At 51.4% G+C, this 27408-nt stretch overlaps 1 protein-coding gene across 2 annotated transcripts in view; it reads right to left on the bottom strand.

The window, feature by feature from the left end:
• Nucleotides 1-27408, bottom strand: part of STARD13 (StAR related lipid transfer domain containing 13) — a 166561-nt gene that overhangs the window by 24843 nt on the left and 114310 nt on the right. For both annotated transcript variants that reach the window (XM_090258913.1, XM_090258912.1), the window contains exons 2-4: nt 20053-20124; nt 17529-17610; nt 6875-6938 (exon numbers count right to left, since the gene is read on the bottom strand). In XM_090258913.1, coding sequence (XP_090115039.1) covers nt 6875-6938; nt 17529-17610; nt 20053-20124 — 218 coding nt within the window. The remainder of the gene's footprint in view (nt 1-6874; nt 6939-17528; nt 17611-20052; nt 20125-27408) is intronic.

Here is a 27408-nt window from a genome sequence, read left to right as displayed (position 1 = left end):
GCACGCGCAGATGTTACACTAGATAAAGAAATACACGTGACCATAATCCTCCTTGTTTATACGCTGACGTCTTTTATTAAAGTAGGGCTGACACACAATACTGTATTGGTTTCAGGTGGACAGCGTAGGGATTCAACATCGACACACGCGACCGTCCGACCACCTGGAGTTCAGCACCATCTGTTACCGGACACAGTGGTTCTGATATTTATTGTTGGCTATTTTCCCTGTGTCGCGCCCTTCTTTCTCGTGACCTATTTATTTTATAGCTGGAAGTCTGTATTTTTTATTCCCCTTTACCTGTCATCCATCCCGTCACCCCGCTTCCCGTCTGGCCACCGTCCGTGTGTTCTCTGTATCTTTGAGTCTGTTTCTAAGTGGTTGGTTTGTTTGTTTGCTTTTTAAACTCCACATTGAAGTGAAATCATATGGTCTTTCTCTTCTTTTGTCTGCCTTATTTCACTCAGCTGTACTCTGACATTTTATAATCTGATTTAGTCTGTTTCCTTTTTAAAAAAATGTTGTTGTGACCCATCAAATTTATGTAACAATGCGCCATGATCCCCAGTAGGGAAACACAGTGCTAGAAGGTCACTTTTATACACTCAGGGCCTGGCAGGCTACCAGGCACAGAGCGGAATCCCCAGTCAAAATTGTGGAAGTGTATCCACTGGTTAAGAGGGAGTCAGGTTTCACCTGTGTGATAATTTTTTCCAGGCTAAAAACAAATGGTTTGATTATTTAGAAATGGTAGGAGTCAGATGTATTTATGAGAAAAAGAAACACTGAACTAATTTTATTCTCCTACCTTAATGGTTTAGTAGACCATGAAAATATATCCTAGGGACACAGACTGCCTGGATTTCGGCCCGGGAGCTGCCAAAGGCTCTCCTGATACCGCTGTGCCAACAGTTAACTGTGCCGGGTGCAGTAACTGCACCCAAGGGTGTGAGCCAAAGATGGGACCCAAGTAAGGAGAGATCACTGGAGGGTGCCCCCAAGTGACATCCATTTTAAAAATATCTCGAACGAGCCAGGAGAACTCGCGTTTTTAAAATGTGAAGATGACACAGGGTAATTCACTGAGTCATCTTGAGCAAGACACCCTTTTTGAGACTCAATGTTCTCAGCTGTAGAATGGAAGTGATAATCACACACATGTAGCATGCTATGTCAACAGAGCCAAACGAGATATGTGAAAATGTCACATAAACCTTGAAGTGCAGGATCGAAGCAGTTACCATTGTTAGAGGCTGGCAGGACGGAGGTGTGCAAAGACCCTAACAGGACGGAAGGATGGCCCGCTTAAGCAGGTGACCTGCTGTGAAGTAAAACAGAAAGACCCCACCTTTAAAAGGCAACTACAGGATGGGCGGGATGGCACGGACCTGGGTGGGCAGCAGGTCTATGCACGGCTTTGAGAGCTGGAGCAGATTTAAGCCTGACGTGAGTGAGCCGTGCGCTGCGGTCACCAAACCTGGTCACCAGTATTAGAATCCGTGGGTCTCAGGACCCTGGAGGCTGGGCCCACCGTGTGGTCCACTGCCCACACGTGTCAGGGACAATGGCTCTTGTTCTAAGTGCCCAGTTTTAAGGGGCACACGGGAAGGGAAACCAGGCTGGGGGAGCACCTAAGAACCACAGCCTCCTGGGAAGGATAAGGATGATGAGAAGAACTGATAGCTCCGGTTTAGAAATGAGGCACTCGAGAGTGGGGTTACTCCAGGTGAGAGCAAGGGCCTGCCGCTGCCCAGACTTACGAGGTAAGTCCAGACGCGAGAGTCAGCATTACGATGTCTGTCAGCGTTTGGCAAGGCCACGCTATCCAAGTTCATGGTCAGCGGCCTAGTGTCACTGAACGGGGTGTTGTGCACAGTGGGTCCACATTACAACATGGCACGTCAAGGTTAGTTTATCTACCATTAATTCAAGGTGTGTAATGTACGGGATTCATTGTTTTACAGGAAGATAATTATTGGGATTGGCTAGTAATGAAGGATTAAAGATGAATTTTGAAAACACAGCAACACATTTCATTATGGAAAAAAAAAAGGAGTATCTTAAGCTTTTAAAAATTACACTCAGCCCTGGCTGGTGTGGCCCCATGGATTGAATGCTGGCCTGGAAACTGGAGGGTTTCTGGTTTGATTCCCAGCCAGGGCACGTGCCTGGGCTGCTGGCCAGGTCCCCCCCATTGGAGGCGGGCAAGAGGCAGCGGATTGATGTGTCTCTCACACAGTGATGTTTCTCTCCCTCTATTTCTCCCTCCTTTCCCTTCTCTCTAAAAATAATAAAATATTAAAAAATTACTTTCAAACTTCTATTTGGATTCCAGTCAACATACCCCATGAGACTGGTTTCTTTATAATCATTAATATTAAAACAAAAAAATTTTAGATATACATTCCTTCTTGTGAGTAGTGCTGTCAATCCAACCTAAACTACATAATCAACCAGAAACTCAAAGCCATGGGTACTAACAGGGACAGTATTTACTTGAAGTCAGAGCACAGGCATTTAGTACAGGGAACTGCTACCTCAAAGTCAACTTCCTGTTTAGTTATGACAGCCGAACAACCAGAGTTCTAAACGCAATCAGAACTCTTCGTCTTAGTTGCCATATGTGCACTTCCAATAAAAATGTGGATTTTGTACTTGTTTTCTATTTCTCATCATAGTTGTCTGGTTATATTTATTGGAATGCACTTTTGTGTCTCCTGAGTCTAATGATAAGACATTTAGGCTTCTATTTTCCATAAATTTTTTTCATTTCCTATTTCTAACTCAGTTGTATTGACTTTTACTAAAGTATCTTGGTCAGTAGCACACGGGAAATGAAAAACCAACCCAACCAACGCTCCCCACTGACTGTTCAAGAAACCTTGTTCTGGGCCGAGCAGAGGTAAGAGAGCTCTCTGTGAAGGGCTGGGTAGTGCATGGGTCGGGTTTACGGGTCACACAGTCTCTGTCACAAGACTCCAGCCCGCTGCTGCGGCCAGCAGAACGGACGGGACCTCAGTGCAGTCCGACCTTCTGCACAAAGACAGGAGCCGCGGTCGGCTGACCTTGGCCTGGAGGGCAGAGCCAAAGGGGAAACCTGTGTTCCTGCTTCTCCGGAGAAAAGGGCTGGAGTCAGGAGGGCCGCCTGGCATTGCGCCAGCCTGTACTTACTCTGAGGAAGACCATGGTCGTGAGAAGAAAGCACACTGCCCTGCAGCGAGGGGAACGCATCCTGTCTAGGGGCCTCAGGCAGAGCCCCCACCACCACCTGTGAGGTGCTCTAAGAAGTCGCCCTGCAGGGGAGGGTGGGCTCCCCAACATCCTCCCAACTCAGAGAGCCTGAGGCTCCAGGGCATTCACAGGCGGTGGCCTTCGCGTCACCAGCAGGCGGACCCTGGAGGAGGGGCACTTTCCCTCCCTTGGCTCTGCTGGGGGAGCAGCCAGGAGGTGTCGTATGTGGTGGGAGACACAGGGGGAAGCTAGTCCGGGGTGGGGTGGGGGGTACGGAGACCAGGCCCTCGGCAACGGCAGCTCCTTGGTGACACCGAGGGTCCCCAGGCCCGGGACGGGAAGGGCCGCGAGCCATGGGTTCTCTGTTGCTGTCCACCTTGGTCATGACGTCAGAGCTCTACAAAAACTTTAAATTTTGCTAGAAACGTCTTCGGAAGCCACTCTTCCTCTCCCGGGAAGCCCGAGAAAAGCCCTGGGGGGGTGCCCCTCCTGCCTCGGTTCACCCACAGGCTCTGCAGTCTGCGGTCTCTGGCTTGAACTTGGACCGGACGCCCCGCTACAGTATCACTGACCATAATGAGGGGGTGTCAGTGTCGTCACAGAGGAAGCGGAGGTTTTGTGGGTCGTCACGAAGAAATGCTCTTCTGAGAGCCAGCAGGCTCTGCACGGGCCTCGTTTCTCATGGAGTTGAAGCTCTGATGTTTATTTTTTTATAAAACATGAGAACATTCTTAGCGAAATTATACATTCCTCAGAGATGAATGCCAACCAGACATGGCAAAGGGACGGTTTTTAAAGTTCTGTTAACAGTGGAACGTGGCCAGACCTTTCCCACCGGGAAGGAGCCCGCGTGAACGCGCGGCTGCAGGGGGCGGCGGACCCTGGTCTCACCGGCAGAAGTGCCCCTCCGCTGCGGGGCGCGGGCCGGAGGAGCCGGGGCCACGCTGCAGGTCCCGGGCCCCGGCAAGGCCTCTGGGCGGGCCGACCAAGTCCTTCAGTGAGGTTTGCGGCCAAGATTGAGACCCCGTGTCTCCCCCAAACTCCCTGGAGGCGAGGAAGGCAGCCCTGAACCTTTGAGAAGGACCACTCTTCTCTCCTGCAAGGGGACACCGGTGGCACTGTCTTAGGGGCGCCGGAAAGGTGGTTCCCTTTCCCCGGGCGCTACAAGCGTCACTTCATGTGCGAGAAGAGGGCGTGGCTAACTGAGCAGGAATGAGGTGTCCCCATCCTCATTGAGACTTCTTTAGTTCTGTGATCAACCCACCCAACTCTTCAGACGAAACTGAATGAGGAAAACGCACAGCGGAGAGAGCAGTAAGACTTAAGACCCATTCACTGCGAGGCCCCCGCGCAGACGCCCATGAGGACATTGAATAAGTCGTGGACTTGAGCAGCGACGGCAAGAAACAGCCTCCTTCCAAGAGCAATAAAAACGCGGGGCTGTGTTTTGCTGAAGAAGCACATCCAGGTCTCCGGCCAAAGGCCACCCACTCAGGCTCCAATGTGTTTCCGAATAGCTTTGACAGGGAATGAAGGGTTCAAATCCTCCCTCGGCCAACTGTGTGTGGTTTGGGGCAAGTCCCCGCCTTCCTGCCCTTTACCTTCGGCCCCCGAGCCCTGGAGTCAAGGGTGCGGCCATGCCCGGTCCACAGCAGGCACACGAGTGTCTGCTCCCCACACAAACCGCTGGGCCACCACGGAGAGCCCTGAGCTCCAGAGGGAGAAGCAGAAGTGGGGCCCAGGCAGGCCAGCTGGGGGCACATTCTGCGGAGTGACGCGTGTCTGGGCCTCTGCGGATCAGAGAGGAAGATCACATGTTTACTTTTCGGACGGTTGAAAAAGGGGGCGTAGCCGGGGAAAGGCTGCTGTCTTCGTTTTCCTCTCCATGAACTCCCCCAAAGTGGGCGGGAGCTTCCCGCGGGGCTTGGGTTTGAAGTTCCACTTTCTGTTTTTGGTCACTTGGCCTATTCCTGGCCTGTATTTATTTTTTTGTATTTATTTATTTTTGCAGTAAAATGAAGGACTAGCCTAGGATGTGTGTAACGGGCAGATCACAGGGCCATGTGTCACCACGCAGGGTCTGCCACCGCGTAGCTGTGGCTGGTCACTCCTGAGAACACGAGTGGGTAAGGCCACACGTTGGGATTATTCATTTGGAAATTCAGGCCCTGACTGTCCCCTTTACAGTGCTCCATTCAAGGGCACAACAGGTGAGGCCACCGCTAAGCAGGGACCGTGACCGTGTGTGCCGCTCTGTCAGAGCACTGACGTGACGGAGGTACAGGGGAGCTCTTGTGAAGGCATCGCAAACAGGCTAACGAAGGGCACTCCAGCCCAGCTCAGAGTCGGGTTTGCAGAAGCTGGGGACAGTCTCCTTTCGTTAAACACTGCAGCCAGGGGTCTGCACGGGTACCCACAGGGGCCGGGCGCAATTCAGACACTCAGGCGTGGCTGTGCTCAGTGTAACAGGGGCCGTGTGGGACAATCAAAACCAGAGCTGACCCCGCGCCTCCAGCGGTGTGTGTGCTTCTCAGGGGCTCTAGTCAGCCAGACAGCTGTTGGGGCGCTCAGCCCCACATTTTTGTTTTGCCTTCGGCCTGGAAAAATCGCCCGTGTTGTAACATTTCTCTGGATATTCTTTTTCACCATGTTACCGCCTTAGCTTCAGTCTTTGGTTTCTCGCTCAAACAGCAAACTGGTTTTAAGGGGAGGTCAACCAAAATTCATTGGCGTCTTCTTTTTTTTTCCTGCCTTTTTTGGGTGCAATTTTAGAGCAGAAATTCAGGTTAAAGTTATTTTTAAAGCTCAGGTTACTCAGGAGTGACTTAAAAGCCACTCTGTGAAGACCAGGATAAAGAACACTTTCTTTGGACTCAAAGACGTTTTATTTTTTTTTTTCTCTGCTTCTTCAAAATACACGGGGGGCTTGACCTGCTACGTGTGGGAGACGGAGCCGAACTCTGTGTTTCCTAAAAGGGGCAATTCAGCGAGGAAGAGAGGGCTTTCGGCCCCGCGGGTGGGAGCCTCGGTCTGGGGGCCGATGCGCCTGAGGCCCAGACCCCGCTCCTGCCACTGGTTCGGAAACGGTGGCGGGCGCATGCGTCAACCTGTGCGCGTTTTAGTTTCTTTCTCTAGGAATTAAGAGAATCCCTACCGCAGTGAATTTAATGAGATCATGCACGGCGGACCTGCCAGGGAGCAGACGGCTCCGGAAATGCACTTGAGCTAAGATGCTGTTGGAAAGGAGGCAGCAGAGGCCACGTGGCACCGGCCCACGGACCCCTCTCTGCGTTCCCTTCGTCTGCGACTACCTGTGGGGTGCTGGACTCAGTGGTGGGTGCATTGTTTGCATGGGACACACTTCTGAGAGGCTGCCACAAAGAATTAAGACGTTGTACCTTTGACGGCAAACCCTCGGATGTAAAATAAACGAAAGCAAGAGGAGATGGTCGAACAAACGGGCCTCGGCCTGGGGGTATCGCGACCTTAGTTAACTTTGGACAGCGGTGATAAGATGGGACACTGGGGGACCAGCCGCAGGATGCCGTCCTCTCGTCACTGTGCTTAGGTGCCTGTCGCTTTTAGTCTACGAAGGCCGCTCCTGCTGTCGGGACGGCTGCGGCTGCTCAGGGCACACACCTACCTGTTTCCTTTGGAAGTTCACATCAAGTTTCATGGAGGCGCACTTGTTCAACGTATTCAGCCGTCTGGAAAGAAAGAAAAACACGGTAATGGCTGCCACTCACGCTCCCGCATGTGCTCTCCCGCTGGCTTATTCCCACTCGTGGCCAGTGAAGCTGCACGCGTGGAAACCGTCGGCTCCGAGCCAAGCAAGCGCTGCGGGCACAGAAACTCGGCTGCCGAGGGGGAGGTCCTGCTTGTCCCGCAGCCTCCGGGGCTGGTGGGACGCTGCGCCCCGTCCCTGTCCTCAGCCGGCCCTTTGCCTGCTCTCCTGCCCCGAGGCCGTGGGTATAAACGGAGAAAGAACTCATGTGGCAGGGCTACGTCCCACGTGCTCCGGATGACGCCGGGACCCTTCACACTGACACCCAAGCCCCAGCGCCCCGCTGGCTGGATCTGGGGTAAGAAGCCACTCCAGTCCCATGAGGCCCTGGGGGGGACCCTGATCCCGGAGAAGCGTCCTCACGGGAGTGGGCGCAGGAGTGCGGGCTCGCTCTCCATCCGCCTGTGAGGGCACAGGAGGGGCCGGCTGTCTGCTCACCGGGACAAGCAGGACCCCAGCCCCGCCGCCCCCCAACTTGGGTTTCCTGGCCTCCAGACCGTGAGAAAGTGACCGTCTGCCGCTGAGGACGCCCGGTCTGTGGTCCTCTGTCAGGGCAGCCTCTGCCGACTAATACAGACATTTTGATTTTCATCCCCAGCTGGGTTCCCCCAAGGCTGCCCAGCATTCCTTTTACTTTTCTCGCCGGCGGCACCCAAGCTCAGACCACGGAAAGGTGCCAGTTTCTCCAGAGATGACTTAGCCCCGCCCCCAGTGAGAAAACATGGCTGAACCTCAGCTGCTTGACATACATCCCGTTAGAGTCCGTTCCTCCATCAGAAGAAAAAGGCGTTCCTGTTCTTTCTCAAAGCTAAGCCTTTAACCTTGCTTTTGACCTTAACCCCCAGCACTTCACAGGGGACTTTGACACCCCGTTCCGTCCCTCTCGCCTCCGCAATCTCTTCTTACCGCTTTTCTTCTCTTCCAGCCCATCCCTGTCTCGAGGAACTTGACTCACCGATTAGTCACCTACTCGGTAACCAGAACCAAAGAAACCATCGACTCTCCGTTAAGCCCGTCTTTCCACGCAGCAACTAAACTAACTACCCTCCCTGGCAGTGCTCAGTTTGCTGAGCGAAGCCTCGATTCTCATTCCCTTCACCCCACAGCCATCTGATTTCATGCAAATCTCTTGGCAAATACCTTTATAATTCTGTTTTATTGGGTTCCTTTTTTAAAATCATGGTTATTGAATGCCTGTGGTTTAAAGAGTCAGACAGGACCCTTCCTGTCCTTTGTCATGGGTACCACTCTTTGGGGGCAACTCTTTGTACTGCTCCTGTGGCGTTTGCCTCTAGCAGTGAGTTTGTACGGTTACTTCTTGATTTTTCAGTTTAAGTCACTATCTATTCACTCTGTTCTATGAAAGACGAGGATGTATTTTTTTACCAGCTACGCCCCACCCCCATTCCCCACACTCACACGCTTTACCTCTTATAACTATCGTTACGTCACAGGGCATAATTTTTGATACGTCTGTATTCAGTGTTCAGATGGCCACATAAATGCTTTTCATACGTATGTCATCACCCTGATGACTTTTTCCTTCATTCTCAACTTTTCATGATCCCAGGCGGTAATAAACATTCGTTTATTGTTTTCTCGTAGTTTCCTATGGACTTATTCCTGAATTCAAACTCAAATCTCCCCCATTATCTAACTCGCTAAGCGTGTTAAACGTGTCAGGCAGCCTGTTCATTTAATTTCCTCGGACGCGTCTCTCCCAGAGCCTTCTGAGCTTCTCTCGTCGGGATGAGCAGGTTCGGTTTTTGTTAACACGTTTCGCTTGGTCGAGTCAGATTTCCCAGAACTCCGACTCTCACGTTTCCCAGACCCTTCTTAAGCATGTTTCCCAGTACTCCGGAGCTGGGACGTGAAGGGGGCCTGGGGCTTTCACGATTTAGAATGTCGGCAGATGGTCGCTTAATCCCTTGTTTTGGAAGGAGCGCCCCCCCTGCCCCCATAGCTGAGGTCCCTGGTCTACAGAACTTCTACTTCGGTCTCCCCAAGGAATAAACATACAGCCTTGTGCTAGTGGAGGGGGAGCAGTCACCGAAGTAGAGACTGGGGAAATAAATCTGCTCTAAACAAGATTTTGAACAACCCTCTTCTTTGTGGCCAGCCTGCAACCTCAGTTCCCACTTTTGAGCTTCTTGGGGTTCTACAGAGCAGACTGACCCGTTTTATGACTTCCGCCACAGGCCACGCAGACTATTTCTGGGCTTGCTAGCCGGCCATTTCACCTCTGTTTTCCTGCTTTGAACCGTGCGTGGCTGTGATCTCTCTGTGGACATCTGCGCCCGTAAAGGCAAGTCTCTGTGAACCAGTGGCAGTTAGAAGCAAGCCAGTTCGGGGGCCCCAGCCCCCATCTTTGACACACTACCTTTTCTGGGATTCTGCTTACGCACAGATCTTAAGCTTTCAGCTCCGTGAGTTTTGGCAACTGCAGCCACCTTCAAGCGCGGTAAGAATATTCCTTCACATGTGCTCCTTTCCTGTCAACACCCCCCCCCGACACCCCCTCCCGCGACCCCCACGGACATTCAGTTTCTGGTTTCTGTCCTCCATACACCAGTCACCATAGAAATGGAATTGCACAGTAGTTTCTTTTCGTGTCTGGCTTTTTAACTTCTTTTCACTCAATATAACGTTTCGGAGATCGATCCACGTTGCTGAGTAGGGCAGTACTCCTTCCTTTTAACTGCTGAGTCGCACTTCCCGGTAGGAAGAGATACAACCAGCTCACCTAGTCTCCTGCTGGTGGGCATTGGGACCGTTCCCCGTTGTTCCCAGTTTTAGTCAATAACTGTTTAGCCACCAAATGCCAAAGCTTCTTTTTAGCGAAGACGTATTTGTAGCAGTGGACGCTAATTACTATTTACCATTCCTTCTTCCCATCGCTGGCATTCCAGACGATAAAATCTCTCACCGCTCTGAACACCCTCTCCTTCCTGCCACCACGCGGCACTTGCTCCGTCACTTACACATATTATATATAGAATTCATGGGTCTGCTGAAATACCTTACCTCACCTTTAAATAAATCAGACTCCGATGTTGCCCAGTCCTCTGTCTTTAGCTCAGATACGTCACCTGAGCCCCAGAGTTACATTGCTAGCTAATCCTTGGTCTCACCATTTGTGGGGTCTTGCTGGCCCCTCAAACTCAACTATCAAAACTGAACTCACGCTCTTTAAAACCTGTTTCTCCTGTTTAATGCCTTGTCTTGATTACAAGATAACCAAGAAGGCCACCCAAATGCAAAAACAGAGTCCTCTTAAGACTCTTCTTCAGGAACTACTTTTATTTTGATCATCAAGCCCTGTCGCTTACACCTCCGTGGCAGTTCTGAAACCCGGCTTCTTCTCTGGTCCCAATTCAGTCCCTTATCTCCCACCTGGTGTCAGGCAAGCAGCCTCTGAATTGGATTCACCGCCACTTCAAAGGCTTCACGTGAAAACCTGCTCTGTGTCCCAACTTCTTATCATGCCGCTCACTTACTTAAGGCTGTCTGATGACTCCCCTCATTTTCAGTCTTCACCCATTTACCCCCAGTCTGCACATGCATCCGTGTCAAAAATCATAAGCAACCGAACGAGAAGACCCTTTCGTCTGGAGCCGTCGTCGGCACGCTCTTGACCTCTGCTCCCCTGACAGCCCACCTTTTGGCGAGTCCCACATGTGCCAGCATCACAGTCCAAGAGCTGACTGTGGTGTGGAAGGAAATTCATCCAGGCTGTCGCCGGGAAGCCCTGCGATAGGCCTGGTCAGGGAAGGAGCGCCTTCTACTTATAACCCTTACGTGTCTCACAAACGTGTTCTTCCAAGCTTCAGCAAGGACGCGAGGCCGCTGAGACTTCGCAGGGTACAGCTTGGCTACTTCTTGTGACATCAAACATAGTCTTAGCGACTGAGCAAGCAACTCCACTCTCAGTTATTTGCCCAAGATAAAGTAACTCCTGCATCCAAAAACGTGTACTTGAGTTTCACAGCAGGGTTATTGATAAGACAGACAAAAGGGGAAACAACCCAAAGGCCCACCACCGGTCAAACGGATATGAACACTGCGGTGGATCCACGCAACGAAATACTCCGTCATACAAAGGCACTCGCCCTACGGATCTACGCAATAACATGGGCGAACCTCAAAGGCACTGCGCAAAGTGGAAGGAGCCAGGCACACACAGGGCAGGCGTACACGCTCTGGTTGCACTTATGCAGAATTCTAGGAAAGGCAGAATTGTGGGGACGGAAAACAGTACAGCGGGCGCTAAATGGCAGCCACAGGGGGCTTTCTGAGGTCATGGAAATGTCCTATGTCATGATGCTGGCCATAGTGACGTAACTACTCATTTGAAAACACTCGTCCAATTACATACTTCAAGTTGGTGATTTTGTTTAAATCTAAATTATGCGTCAATAAAGCTGAATAAATAATAAGGCAAGTGGGTGATACACGAGGGAATGATGACGTCAGGATCTCCAAAACTCTGCTCCTCCATAAAAGCAACAAGAACACGGGCAGATCTTGTCAAAATGAGCTTTAAAAAAAATCTACACTTTATGGTCAATATCACTTGGTATTAGTTTCAGGTGTACGAGCGCAGCGGTCGGACGGTCATGTACTTGACAGTGTCCCTGATACTCCCAGCACCCCCCTGGCACCACGCACGGTTACTACAATATTGCTGACTGTATTCTCTGGGCTGCAGTTCACCTCCCCGTGACTATCTGTAACTCCCAACCTGTACTTCTTCATCCCTCCATCTCTTTCAGCCAATCCCCCACCCTCGGTCTCCCCTGGCAACCAGCAGTCTGTGCTGTGTCTTTCAGTCTGTTTCACGTTGACTTGCCTGTTAATTCTGTTCCGCAGATTCCACACTGTTAGTGCAGCCGTTGTGGGAAACAGCATGGCGGGTTCTCAGACAACTAAAGCCTGATCTGCCTTATGACCCAGTGATTCCACTCCTGGGTACATACCCGAAAAACCCAAACACTAATTCAAAAGAACACATGCACCCCTATGATCAGCGTTATGGAAGTGACCAAAGTGCCCATTAACAGGTGAGCGGATAACAAAGCCCCGGTACCTGTATACTGTAGAGTGGAATATTACTCAGCCATTACACGAACGAAGTATTACCATTTTTGGCAGCACAGACGGACCTAGAGGGTATTACACTGAGTAAAATAAGTCAGAGAAAGACAAAATACCAAAATAAGCTTTTTAAGGGCTTAAATCAATAAAGGCTCGCAACCGTTTAAGTTCTATTGGAAAATGGCTGCGTCTATGTAAGAACAGCGTGCTTTGTGGCATCTGAACTTGCCCTGTTCCCACGTTCCTCTTCCCAGATCTGCGGGAGCTTTGAGGAACAACAGGATGGCAATCAGAGCGGCTGTGCCTGTCTGCAGCCTCGCAGCCGCCGGAGAGGACAGAAGGGGTCTGATCTCCTCCGGAGCGCCCTTGTTACAGCCCTGCCACGGCCTGAGCTGCCTGGCATTTCCCAGAGCGCCCCTCTTCCCAGGGCTTGTCTTTATGGACCCTGATTCCTAGCTCACCACTGAGGACAGCTTCTTCCTAGGGGGTCTGCCAACATCAATCAGCAGCAATTCCTTAACCTTGCGCTGCCTACAGCGTGGTAACAGCTGGGAAACAAGGGGGGAACCACAGGACTAAAGGGAAGAGCTGCGGGCGTGAGGTGACCACAGGAGACTTGGACATGTTCTGACATGTTCTTAGAAATCTGGAAGGCCAAGTGCTTATGAAGAACTGTGTGCAGACCCAGGGAAGGCTTGAGAAGGTCCTAATTCATCCCTTCTGTCTGACACGCAGGAAGTCAGGGCGAAGGCAGACCTACCGACTTCCCGCCGGAGCGCTGAGACCGCAGCCCAATATGCACAGGGCCCCGCGGCAAAGGCCGGGCAGCACACGGCTTCAAGGTGCTGATGGAAATCTCGGTCCAATCAGGGGCTGACCACTGAGCTCAGCAAGCAGAGACAGCAGATGCTTCAGGCTGTAGAGAATCAGCTGACAAACATCACTGAACAAACAGCAACAACAAGAAGCCCGAGGAGGAGCCATCTGATTTGAAAGTTGGCACATTGTAACGTTTAAAATGTCCAGTTTAAAAAAATGTTACACAACAACCACCAGATTCTGAAGTTGACATGGAGAGGCAGAGCCCAGAAGGGCCAGCATCATCTTGAAACAGAAGAACGAAGCTGGAGGATTTACAATGCCCAACTTTAAGGCTTACTACGGAGCGACAGTCAGCAAGACAGTGTCATACCGGCAAAAGAACAGACACACAGATCAAAGGAACAAAACAGAGGGCCCAGAATTAGACCAAGACAAACAGAGGCAACAGATCTGTGATATGCAACAAATATCATACGGTGGAGAACAGACAGTCAGCGTCAAAACAACTGAACATCTCCCCGCCTCCTCCCAAATCCATCTAGACACACAGACCTGATACCCCTCCCCAAAATTCACTCAAAATGGATCATAAACCTAACTGTAAAAACAAAATAATAAAACTTGCAGAGGATAACACAGGAAAAAACCTAGATAACCTCAGGTTTGGTCGTGACTTTTTAGATACAATGTCAAAGGCACACTCTGTAAAAAATAACTGATGAACTAGACTTTATTAAAATTAAACCTTCTCCTCTGTGGAAGATACTGTCAAGTGTACAAAGAGACAACCCATGTTTTATTTGCAAAAAGCATACCTGATAAAGAACCGGTACGTAAAATACACAAAGAACTCTTAAAACTGAACAATAAGAAACTACATGACCCAACTAGGAAACAGGCAAAAGATCTGAACAGACCCCTCGCCAAAGAAGAGCACAGAAGGCAAATAAGCACGCGAGAAGATGCTCAGCCTCGTGCGTCACCAGAAAATTGCAAACTAACAACGTGATCCCACTAGTCACACATTAGAATGACCAAACTCTGACACACTGATGCCACCGAGTGCTGGCGAGGCCAGGGAGCGACGGGGGCTCCCGCTCACTAATGGCGGGCACGCGAGCCGGTGCAGCTGCCTCGGAAGGGAGCGTGGCGGTCTCTCATTGCCACACACGCCCTCTGTAGAGTCGAGCAATGGCACTCCTTGGTATTGACCCAAGTGCAAGATGAAAGCTTATGTCCACATAAAAACCTGCACAGGAACGTTAATGGCAGTTTTATTCATAATTGTGAAAACCTGGAAGTAACCAAGATGTTATTTAGGAAGTGAATGAATAAATAAACTGGGGCACATCCAGACAATGGGCTATGATTTAGTGCTAAAAGGGGGAGCCACAGAGACACAGAGACACAGAGGACCTGTGCACCAAAGGGTCGCCGGTTCAATCCCCAGTCAGGGCACAGGCCTGGGTTGTGCGCCAGGTCCCCACTTGGGGGCACGCGAGAGGCAACCACACGTGGCCTGTACAGACGTCTCCGTGTGGCTCCGGCTCCCTGGGGGCCTCAGCTCATCACACCTTCCCCCGCTCGGACCCTGGGCAGACTCCACGCGCCTCCCCTCCACAGCAGTCCCCTGCCTCAGGGAAGGGCGTCCCCATTGCCCAGCTGCCCACACTGGGAGGAGTCTGGCCACCCTTACTTCTCACCAACAGCGGCGACAATAATATTAGCACCTGCTATTCACAGGTTCTTCTGAAAATTAAACGAGCTACAAAGAGCTCAGCGCACTGCTGGGCACGCGGTGGACACTCCCCGAACGCCGGCTGCTGTCCTCTGTCACTTGTCTGGCAACGCAAAGCATTTAAAAATATCACTAGTGTTTTTAACAACGCAACACAAACGTCTAGAAAGTATATCTAGAAGTGAATAAAATTAAAAATATAAACTTCTTTTCCCCTCAACCTAATGTCCTATTTTGTAGTTTCTTGTGCCTTCTGGCTGAAAGTTTAGGAACATAAAAGTCATCTGGGGTAGCCGGGTGCAAAAGCTTACATAAGAGGCCCCCTGAACTACAAAGATCTATGTGTTTCACACAATTTATGCATGTGCAGGAGACCCCCTGTCTTTGACCCGACCATGTCTGCCCTCGTCTGCACCCCAAGCCTGCCCCCATACTCTGCAGGCAACTCTGGGTGTAGTTCGTGGTGGGAAGGAGGGGTGAGGCTGAAGATGCCTTTTCTGCACGTTAATTTAGTTTTTTAAACAACGTTGCCTTGGCCAGCAGGCTCAGTTGGTTGGAGCGCTCCCCTGTACACCAAAAAAAAAAAAAAAAAAAAAAAAAGGGGAAGAGAAAAGGTTGTGGATTTAATTCCCGGTTGGGGCACATACGAGAGGCAACCAATTGCTGTTTTTCACATCCATGTTTCTCTCCCCGCCTCTCTCTCTCCCTTCCCCTCTCTTTAAAATCAGTAAGCATGTCCTCGGGTGAGGATTAAAAAAAAAAAAAAAAAGAAAGAAAGAAAATCACTGCTTATGGGCATTTGTATTGATTTACAGACAGAATTCTAAAGGCAGAAGTGACCCTGATTACCATGGAAGCCCATAGGTTCTTCTCCCCATGGTCTGTCCAAGGTCTTGGTCCAGGTCATTGTCATACAGTTATTATAAGACGTCACACACTCTATAATGCCATACATTTTCTGTAATAATTCTGAAAGAGATCATATTTAAAATATATTGCCAACAGTCATAAAACCTACCATTATTAATGACATTTAATGCATCCAGATCAATTATGTGCCTGTGTGCATAGAGGTAAATTATAAGTATAATTTTTGTCAGCACGTCTCCCTGCGCCACCCGACATGAAAATCGTTGTCATGAGTTAACCTTTAAGACGTGAAGGGCACGGACGGATGCACTGGGCAACCCTAGGCGACCCCATAGCCCCACTAACCAGTACCAAGCAGAGCGAATGCCCTGGTTTTACACACGCTACGCTCCCTTGTGTTTACTAAAAACACCGGCACGCAGACGGTGTACTGGCCAACGCTAAATTAGAGACTCAGAGACTGTCTTGGGCATCAGGCCCTACGTTAGTGATCTGACTGAATGTGGAAACCCCAAATGCTAACAGAACAAATTACTGCTCCTTAACACTCTCATTCAGGACCTTTGATTTGCTGTAGTTGGCCTTCCAGGTGACAAACTCTGCAAGCGATTTTAACCCCGTGGCTAGTCCTACCTTCAGACATAGTTCCAGTTTCCGTTTGGCTGGTCTGGGACCTTAGATGTGCGATGAGCGTTTCATTACTCACGGGCAAACTATCTTCCAATTAAAGACGCAACCCCAGACATCCCAACAGAATTTAACGGCGCTATTTGGACTTGCAGTGACGCACAGTTACGGAGCACCTACTATGTGCCAGCGCTGCCTGAGTGAGCGGGGCAATGGTGAGGTGTGGCCGCCACCCCCGAGGCCGACCTTCCGCTGAGAGGGTGAGCCTGCCTAGTTTCCGAGACCTGAAAATGACAGCTACCCGTCCACAGAGTCCAGGCCAGGCGTGCCCTTCCCCCTCCCCCACCCCACCCCGCCCCCACCATCAACATCCTCAGGACAAACATTTCCAAGCCCAGCAAAAAGTTCGCGTCTCGTTCCGCCGCTCTCCCAGTAGACACTGGGACTAGGACGTGGTTTGTCTGCACAGGGGAGCGACCCCAGAAAGCCACAGGCGAGCGACCGTCCTGTGGGGAGCATGGCGAGGAGACCTGCAGCTCTGCGGACCTTCATTCCTCTGGTCTGCCTCTGTCTACCTGGCAGAGGCCACCTGCCCTCTGGCTACGGCTGCCTTCAGATTCCGCACTAGCTCAGCACTTCAAATACGCACGAGAAATGTGCTGTCCTCGAAGCTTTAAAGAGAAAACCAGACACCTGCTCTGTCACTGCGTGCGCAGCGCGCAAGGGGGAAAGGGAATGGAATCGCAACACCCTGCCACTTGGCCACGCGGGCGTCTGAGGCACCGCTCATCCGTCTCCGAGCTGAAAAACGGGGTCACCCCCTCCGTCTGGAGGTCTCCTTCTGCCTGCTCCCCACTCTTTGCCACGAGGGAAATCTGTGTCTTGGCGGAGTTCAAAACGCAGGGAAAGAAACGCCGTCCTGCTTCCGTTCCGCCCAGCTCCCGCCACCTCTGTCTCTGTCCCCGGCCTGCCTCTTTGGGTCCGTCCCGCGGTGACCACGCCTCTGGCCTCTATTTCACCCGCCACTCCCACGCCCGAGCATTCCAGCTCGCCCACCTCCAGCCACAGGTCCTCCTTTGTAATATTTTTGGAGACACGGCTGTCATGAGAATTATTCCAATGATAACAACACTCACTCTCTCTTGGCTTTTCCAATCTATTTTCGGAGACTTCCTACTAAGATTTAAGCTGCGTGAAACCCGACCGGACCATGCCCACTGTAGTGTGTACTGAGAACCCGGACCTTTGCCTTGCACGTAGTAGGCACGCAATGAATGAACACTGAACGGCTGCACGCGCCCCTCCGCACAGCAGGCCTGCTGGAGACCATGGAAATAAACAAAGACACTTCCTCTGATTTACCTGCAAAGCGTTTCTACATAGTCCTTTTCCAGAAAATCATGATCGTTCCTGACAGCCAGAATGTTGATGGGAAATTGTGCATCTGAAAGAGAGAAAGAGGAAGACAAAGCGGTTCACGCACTGGATTTAATCGGAAGGGACGCCCCGCTTTTGCACCCAGGAATGGCCCTGCCAGCAGCTACGCCCGGTGACGGGGAGGGTGTCAATCTGTTGAAGAGAGCAAGCAGTTTTATTTTTATCACAATCAATGCCTTTAAAGGTACAACGGAAGACTGAAGTGCGAGAATCACCTTGACCTTGGAGAGGACTGAATACTACACGCCTGTGTTTTTATGGCTCATCACTATCAAGACATTGGCCTGCGCGGACAGGTGCTCCTGTCCACCTACCTGGGGGGTCTGTCTCACCGCCACTGTGACCGGGTCATGAAATATTGAATCTGGCGGATGTTTCTGTGTTTTGTTTTTTTTCCTTGTCCTTCAGAGAAAAGATTTCTAAAAATACGCACCGCTCAATGGCCTCAACTTTTTCTCTTGTAGCAAAATCTTGAATCACTTTAGAGTATAAGCAAAATACTCAAACTGACTTTACCTAAAGAGGAAAAGACATCCCACCATCACGACTCTTGCCCACGGTCTATTTAGGCTGGCGCTGGAGGTCAAGGGCATACTCAGACGCCATGTTCATGTGAGGGGCCCCGTTTGGAAGCAAAAACCTGGAGATGGTTGTCACGGCAGCTGCGGCCAAATCTCACGGCCCAGTCAGCTCGCCGTTATCACCCTGCCGCTGTTCCTCGCCTTCACTCTGCGTGTCGAGCTGCTTCTACCGCAGGTGCCTAAATACTGGCATGAGTCGGAGACAGAAGCAAGTCCCCGTGTGGCAGGAAAAAGCAATGCGAGTGCATTCTCGATGGTGCCAGGAGGCAGACTGTCTCGTGCTGCCGGGCAGGGACTGCGGGTGGGGATGAGGGACAGAGGCGCCCAGGCCGGCCCTGGCTTTCGGTCCTGGCTCTGGGCACAAGGCACCACCTCTTCAGGGCCTGTTTCTTCACCTGTAAAATGGGGTGATGCTATTTGTCACACCCTAGAGCGCTGTGAATATGAAACGGATAGTCGTGCAAGGTGCTTGGAACGGGGCCGGCACGCTGTGAGTTCCACATGGCACTTGCTGGTGCCCTCGTTACGCTCACTCGGCGAGTGCGGCTGAAACGCTGCCCGACAGGCCCCATGCACTTACGGGGTATCTTTACTTCCCAGCCCTTTATGGAGGCAGCATGTTTAAGTCACACGGTATCCGGGGTTCCAAAGGGACTGCACGTTATGGCAGAAAATAAGCTGCGTTAAAAGCTCAAGAGACCGTGTTTTTAATTCTGACTCTTTTACCTTTGATCCTGGGAAAAGCCACGCAACCTTCCTGGGCCTGCCTTTCGTAATCAGAGACTCGCAAGGGGCAGGAGGGTAGGGAGTCAGGGCTGTTCACACCAAAACCGATGAGACCTTTTCTTGGCGAAAAGGCCACAATTTTACAGAAAGTTTTATCAGAGGTTCCAGACTTCAAAGCACATTTAGAGATATGTTTTCCTTTATCTTCGCAGAATTTAGGACAAGCAGCATAAGTGATTTTTGTTTGGTTTTGCTTTTTTAAACCCTAACACAGGGCTTCTACGTGAGTGGATGAGAGTCACCATGAGGACAGGTTAATTTTGGTGATTCTTTCTACCCTACGTAAGTTTTTTGCCACCAAGAAGAGGAGTTGATGACACTGTTTTCACCAGCCTGCAATGAACCGCGGCATGAACGCTCTGAGAGCTCGGTCCTCCTCTGATCATCCTGAGTGTGCCATCTGCTGACTGTCAGAACCCTGACCACGGACGGGCTCCCCGAGAAGTCGCTAGAGGCCTTGGCTATCCTTGAGGGGTAAGTAAGACACAGGGGAGTGATTTTATTAACTGTCAATTAACACATCACTGAGAGGAAGGGTCACACCAGCAGGAAAAGCACCTTACTTACCCACCCCCAATCACATCTGACCAAAATTTAATCTTAAAAACATCCATATAAAGTAAACAGAACTGAAGATAAGTTTCAAGATGATTAGCTTTGTTATTTCTAGGAAATTTATCAACAACTAATTTCTTGTGCTTGCAAGAAAACTGAGGGGTTGAAGAAGAGGAAGGAGGAGGAAGAAGAGGAAAGGAGGAGAAGAAGAAGAAAGAAGAAGGGAGAAGAAGGAGGAGGAGAAGGAGAAAGGAAGGCAGCAGGCGGATTGCCAACAGCAGGACACGGATGGCAGAGACAGCTGGGGCCGGTGACCGGAGCTGAGACCAGAGAGGGCGGAGCTGGGAAGCAGGGCACCTTTCTCAGGGAGCAGCAGTGCAAGCCCTGGTCATTGCGAAGCCGAGGAAAAGAGACAGAATTAAAAAAAAAAAAAAGGAAGTAGAAGACTTAGAAGTCACAGCACAGCACAGATGGGGCTCATCGGTCACGTCCTCTCTTTGCAGAGAGCGCAGGGGAGGCCGACCTACCCTCGTACAGCTGGGCGTACTGCGGGAACCCGGCCGCGCGGAGCCAGCCACATGCTTTCTTCGCCTCGATTTCTGAAACACACAAGAAGGGGAAGGGTGAGCCCAAAGGCCACGCACTCGCGCGCTCCCTTCCTCATCACCGGGAAACCGGGGAGCGCCGTGCAAGCTGTGACAAAGCAGCATTGCTCCCGGTGAGTGTGGCCCCCAGAAACGGGTGTAAAATGAGCACCTATCACCCCGGCGCTTGGTATGTGTCTGTTATCTTCCGTGTGGATGCATACGTATTTGGGTAATGACAAAACCACAGATTACAGAACACAAAGGCCGAGTCTCAGGTGGGGACAAAGGTCTTTATTTACAGATCAGGGAGCCGGGGACCAGGGAGGAAGAAACAGTTCCCAGAAACGGGCATTTTGCTTTCCCATTTCAGAGTCAGGTGACCACAAGAAGTGGTAAAAAAATGAATGAAAAGAAGCCACACCCCGGCCGTGGCGCTGGCTCCTGGCCACCGCCGCCCACACCGGGCTCACGATTCAAGGTCGGAAATGCCTCTCAAACACGTGCCCCCGCTCAGTATTCTGCGTCGGAAATGTCTCCCAAACGTGTCCCCCCCGCCGGTTCTCGCTGGAGGTCGAACGCCTGGATAGCTCAACGTAAGGGCAGAATGAACTCTTGTTCACCACCCATGGACAAAGCAAACAAAAATAACCTGACACGAGGAACCAGGGCCAGCTTTGACCTTGACCATCGAGAGGAGGTGGAGAAAAATAAAAGCCGTCCAAGTCAACCGCTTCTGCACAGACCCTGCTAAAGCCTGTCAGCCGGAAGCTCATGGTTTCCCCGGGCATGGACCCTGGCAGGGGCCAGAAGGGTGCAGGACGGGAAGGGAATCGTCATGGCCAGCGTCGTCACCATGCCCATGTCTCCCCGTGAGAAGTGCGTGCCATCTGAGGAGGGTATGAACACCTCTATCTGGCTGTGCTCTCGCCAGCCAGTGTAATGTCATGTATCAGCTTTACCGGCCGTCACAACGGCATTTTCACAGTTTCATCTGCCCTCCCTTTGCCACCCGTACGTGCCCCAGGTCACAGCTCCAGGGCGGCGAGGTCAAGGACGGACCTGCTGCGTGTCTCCCGTGGAAACCGGAGTGTGGGGTGGAACCGGAGAGCGTCCCAGGACAGACCTCTACAGAGGCTACTCCAGTGTATTCCCGAGGGAAACAATCTATTGGGCGTACGATCGCGATTGAATTTCAATAAAATTTTTGTAATACATGTAAAAACCATTTATTTTACCCCAGTGGGTATCTATTTTTGTGTCCCCAACATCCTCCCCCACTTCTTCAAATACCAGAATTCTCTCTGTTACGTACCTCTCTTACGTGGTTTAGAGGGGCCGGCACCCCTCTGTGTCCCAGCCACTTGCCTCGGCCACCACCACCACCCATGCAGGGATCTGGTGCCCCTTAAGAGCACACCACTTCCCTTCATCTCAGAGGACCAAAGAACGTGGGTATCGTTCATCAATAGCTGTTTGGGGGCCGAAATCAAATTGCTGAAGAGGTGGCTATCAAGTTGGTTCAATAAGCTGCCTGATCCGTCCCAGCACCAAAGGACACTCTGCACTCCGGAAACCGGGAAGGTGGCTCAGTGCTCAGCACGTTCTTCTGCCTCGTCTCTGATTCTGCTCGAGGGAAAGCACCTGCTGGCACATGTTTAAGACATGGTGTGACCGCTGTCCAGAGGCAGGCACAGCGGGGGGCGGGTGCTGGCTCACCGGCTGTCCCGCAAGGTGCACCTCAGTGGGCATGAGAATCAAGTCGCAGTGGAGATCAGCCAGGGCGCGGGCAGCAAAGGTGCTGTCCCGTTCCGTGACAGTACACGCCCAGGGCTGAGAGCCTGAGGGACGTAGAAAGGCGCAAGGAAAGGCGGCGTCGGCTCCTGGCCCATTACCGACTCCTCGGTCAATGTGGCATTTGTCCAAACGGTGATACGGTAACAGCCTTGGTCGACGACACTTTTCACATGATAAATACATTGTGACGATGCCCCTGTATAACAATACTGTTTGCAAAAACGGGACGTGTACTCTGTTTTGAGATTGACGCCTGTTTTTTTAAATACTTGATTTTTTTGAATACGGTCAGTTGGGGTTCACCGCTGGGAGGTGATGCCATCCAGGCACGCCAACGAAGGCTGATCGTGGAGGAGGCTGGAGATTGGCAAGCTGCTTCTCGAAAGGAATGTCCTCTGGTGATGTCTGGCTCCAGTCAGGTGGACAAGACTCAGCCAGGGAAGGAGTTCCGTCGCGCTCAGCGTTTGCTGCCAGGGGTTTGCCGGCCCCGGCTCCTGTCTCGGGCCCACTGAATGGTTACAAACGGGTGTTTCTGGAGGGCTGGCCGCACCGTGGCCACGCAGCCAAGTACTTGGAGGACATTCTGGTTTACATGAACGTCGGCACAGCCAAATCTTTCTTTTTTATAGCTAACCCAAAGGAATGCTATTTTTTTCTAAATGACCAAAAATTTAAATTTGGGCCACATGAAACATTATCATCGTCAGAAAACTAGCTGGCTAGAAGGTACCCAGTCAACCACGGGTTATTTTTAAAGTGATCATATACAGGCATATATATTCATGTTTCCTTACAGATGTGGAATTTCGATGGACAAGGCGGCCCCACTTGAAGCAGGTCTCCTTTCTTACATGCGCATTAAGAGGACTCGAGAGAAGTGGGGAAGACACCAGGGATCGCCCTGTGACTTAGAAACGCAGGCTTGAGAACAGCGTCTTGTTTTCTCAGTTCAAGTGGCCAACCAGGCGGGCCCCCTCTCTCTGCAGGCCCCTGGGTGACTGGGCGCAATGACCACTCGTACCGTGTACCGCAGGCAGTCACGTCTGCGCAGCGGTCGGCTTGGGGTGACGTCTGCGGCTGAGTTAACGTCATTATCCGCTTGGGACCACTGAGGACCCGTGAGTCCTCTGGCTTCAGACGGAGTTTCTGCAGTGAAGCCACCAGGGACTGCAGGGGTTTCTGCTGGGCCACGCGCAGGCCAGCTTTGTTATAATCCACGCCGGAGCAGCCATCCGGTCTCCGTGCGGGTGTGAGTGACGGACATCAGGTAGCCCCATAGACCACCACAGTCCTCCTACCAAGGGGGCTTTATAACCTTGGTCCCAAGGGCGGGGGGCGACACAGAGTTTTGATTTAGGCCCCAAGTCTTGGTGGCAGGCAGCCTCCCTTTGCGCTCCCTGAATGACATAAAGGGCTTGTTGGTGGATAAGAAGGTCTGACTTAGTCTTAAGTGTATACCAAATACATGTAGTTTTTCTCATGTGCATAACATTAGAAAATGTCCTTCCATGACATTTTAAGTTACTAACAGGAGTCAAAGTACAGGTTATTTAGAATAAATTTTAGATGACTGACCACTGCATATCCATCAGTAGGAAGCTAATAAATGCCCACTTCAGCTCCCCAGACCTTAAGGCGGCCTTCTCCTTGGCGGGTAGCGAACACCTGGCCGTCGGCGGACAGACAGCTGCCAGGAGAAGGACCTCTGGGGAATGTCTATGTTCCTGAGACGCCGAATCGCTCCCTGTTTACACAGAGATGCGCGGCTGTGTTTATGTGTATTTCTTCCTGGAAAACGTGAATCACAGACCTGACGAGACATGCTCTTCCATCCCCAGTTCCCAACACCAGTCTTGTTCCCCAGGACTGGCAACACCCGTGAGCTGCATTCACAGCAAGTCTGGTCACTTACACGTCATTTCTGTCATTGCAAAAGAGAGCCGTGTAAATTCTACGCCTGAGTAGTAGGTCTAGTCCTGGTCACTCAAGGGTTGTTTCAAATCGCTCTTTCAGTGTGGGTTGGAAAATTACATATACACAGATGATAAAGAGTGTGTACATATTAAAAAGTGATTTTCCCAACCGCACTAAAAGAGTGACTTATATAAAATTTATTGTCCATATAAATATTAAAAAGTGCTTTTTATGTTATATAACATATATGTAACACACACGAAATTAAATTTATTCTTGACCTGCTTAATTATTAGATTTATAACAAGAACATATACACACACGGACACCCATTTCAGTCCCTCTATGCTCCCCACCAGGCCCTGCCCTTCCCGGAGGCCATGTGTCCTGCTGGTGTCCTCCAGCCGGGAGGTGCGCGCTTCCCCTCCCACGACACACAGCTTGGCCCGCTGCCCCGCTCTGGCCCGTGCAGTGTGAGCGGAAGTAACGTCTGCTGCTTTCAAGCAGAGCTCGGGAGGGGTGTCTGCCCTCCTGCTCCTTCCGCTTTCCCACGAGGCCAGCGCATCCCAGACCGAGGCTGTCCCCTCAGCGTGGCTCCCAGAGGGACAGCCTGGGCAGGCGGTGGGGGTCAGCGCAGAGCCACTGCAGACGAGTGATGGCAGCAGGGTGTTATGCCGCACCGCGGGGAGGACAGTTTGAGACGGCATCTGGCACCAGCGAATTTAACAGCTTCCAGCCACACATTCTACAGAGGAAGCCACAGCGGGGACTCTGGGCCCCGGTTCCAACGTGAAACTGCCGATGGACACCCATCAGTGCGCTGCAGACGTGGACACAGTCCTTCTCAGTCATCACCCCGCTTGGAAGTCTGCTTCCCTGCGTGGCCGCTGCGCACGGGACAAAGGTAAAGCACCGCTGCTGCCCACGGCTCCTACGCGTCCGCAGGCGTGAGTGGGCGCGCACACACTCACACACACGTGCGCGCGCAGCCCAGAGTCAGACGGTCAGGTGCAGCTGACCAAGAGCATTCTCCGGTTGTACATGTCATATACTCTCCTTCCTGCCCACATCCTGAGTAATATAAAAAAATTAAAAATGCACCCCAATCGATCTCCAAGACAAAGAAGGCAGACAATGTGCGCTCTGTCGGCCGCGCAGTTTCCGACCAGGCCCTTCTGATTCAGGTTTGCTGTGAGGCAGGGCAGCTCCTCGTTCTCCTTTGTCGCTCGGCGCGGAGGGCCGCCCAGGCCCTGGCAGGGCTTCCCAGGGAGGCTGCAGGCACACACCGCACAGGGGCGGCCCTCCCTTTGAGGTCGCGGAGCCACTGCTGACCACTAAGTCCCAGGAGAGCCTCCGAGGGGGTCAGTTAAGCAGCTGAAATGCAAGGCTGGGGAACAGAGAGCTGATTCAGACGATGAGAAAGAGGGTCGTAAGGTGAGGCCTTGACCGAAGTGCGTCCATGTTGGCCCGCCAGGACAATGGCGTCTTGAATTACCTTTCTTCGAACAACGGTGTGAAAGTCTGGAAATGGTGTCTCTCTCACTCCGCTTCTCTTGGAAAGCTGGAGAGTAACAGCTCACGATACCTGACTCCGACTTTGCTTCTCAGCCAAGTGCTCACTCCCACAGGTCGGCCAAACTGCCACGGTCAGAATGGTCCTTGCCAGCCCCCTCTCTGTCATGCCAGTGACTTCTTGCCCGAGGAAGACAGCTGCTTCGGACAAGTTCCACCTCCACGAGGGAGCCGCTTTCTTGGCTTTGGACAGGTGTTCTCCCATCCTGTATCGCTTTAAGACGTTCATTGTTTAAATGTTAAAATTACGCATGTCTTTCAAGAATCAAACCCCGTCTCTATCTCCTTCCAGCCATATCTGAATGTCTGCACTTGGAAAGGCTTATCTGCTATTTCGGTTGCTTAGCCCAACTCTTTCACAGCTCTGGGTACTCCAGGGACACCAGATGTTTCCAGAAACATACCATGCAGGCCTCAAAAACAGCTCAGAATCTGTCAGCAGGAAATGACTCCAAGGACCCTCTTCCAACCTCTCCCTCCTGGTGGGGCTGGAATAGCAGGTGACCTTGCCAGACTTCCAGGTCCCGGCTCAGGGCTCTGCGTGGACCTTCGCAGCAACTGCATTGCCTGGGTCAGTCCGGACTAGTGTTTGCTGAACTCCATCCCAAGGGAAAGGTGAGCGCAACCCACGTATAATTTTAGTGCCTGACGACCTGTCGAAACCTGATATGTTCTGTGTGTGTGCTTTACAGCTTTAAATATTTAATGGGAGCAAATATTTCCTGGGAATTCTTTCATGTGTCTGCGCCAGGGTTCTGGATGCTTTCTACCTGCCTGCCTGGCGCTGTTTCTGTGAATGGTTTTCTAAACAGACATCGCTCATCCCAGAAAAGGAGAGCCAGATCCAAGGAACTAAGTTTTTATTGGGTTTTCAGTTACTGTTTCATTTTTCTCCATATTCTTCCAGGCCGAAGACTGCCAGGCTTAGAGGTCAGCTCTCTAAATACTGAGGCTGTTCCTCTGCAATCCATTAGGAGACAGTGAGATTGCCCACCCCCTTCAGGAGACCCCTGAAAATGAGTTCAGGCAGTTGGAATAGCTTTACCCGATTCGGGGTGGGAAGAGGCGACGCTGCAGCTGAAGAGGTGAGAAACCCACCTGCCGCGTTGGCACTCCCTTCTCATCAGCCACAGCGACAGGTTAGCGATCTGTGTGATGCTAGGATCTAACCACGTGGTGCCCTGATGTCAAAGACAATGGCGTTTCCCATAGAAGCGCCCCAAATGCACTCAAATGGGTTTTCAAGAGCTACGTAAACGCCAAAGCTATTTAAAACATTTAAAACACAAAAATTTTAAAACCTCTGAAGATTGGAATGTATACATACAGTAGTAACTTCTAATTTTAAAGACTTCTTTAAATAGCGATAGTTACTGTCCAAAACTCTCGGGTGGCCCTCCTGAGGTTTTCGGTGGAGAAGCCCAGTGGGAGGGGCAGGCAGACACTCAGCTGCTCCCCCCTGGAGGTTCAGGTCACCCCACTTGGTGCAATATGAATGCCATCACCTGACTAGCTTTGGACAGGCACCAGTTTTTATGAATGCACTCACCATGACCGTCTTGACTAATATGCATACCCAGATTCCCAATTCAGGTGTAAAAGGACCGTGTCCCCGAAGAACAGACTTAAACAAAAGGGATAGCATTTCCCTTCAATGAAAGGGAACCCTGAGATTTGAAATGTCCGCTCACACACACACAGACCGAGGCTGAGGTGTACTATTAAAGGGAAGAGCACAGACCAGCTGAGCCAACTTACAAGTGTTACCCAGGACGCGTTAATTTCTAAAGCCCCAGCAGCGGGCACTGTGGGAGGCTCCCGGTGAGGCCAGTTACCAGGTGACACTGACCTCAGCGCAGCCCCCCACGCTGGCACACCGGGGAGAACTAACTCCAGGGCAGGCTACGGAGCCCGGGAGACACTGGGCTGTAGCCAGCTCTGAAGAAGGCAGCGGGACAGGCGGGAAGACTCACGGAAAGACACCACACTTACTTAGTTTTAAAAAACCAATAAATA

The sequence above is a fragment of the Furipterus horrens genome, unplaced genomic scaffold (assembly GCF_987537825.1).
Source record: "Furipterus horrens unplaced genomic scaffold, mFurHor1.1.pri manual_scaffold_12, whole genome shotgun sequence".
NCBI classification, from domain to species: Eukaryota; Metazoa; Chordata; class Mammalia; order Chiroptera; family Furipteridae; genus Furipterus; species Furipterus horrens.
Note: the sequence above shows the minus strand (reverse complement) of the source record. Positions and strands in the feature narration are given on the sequence as shown.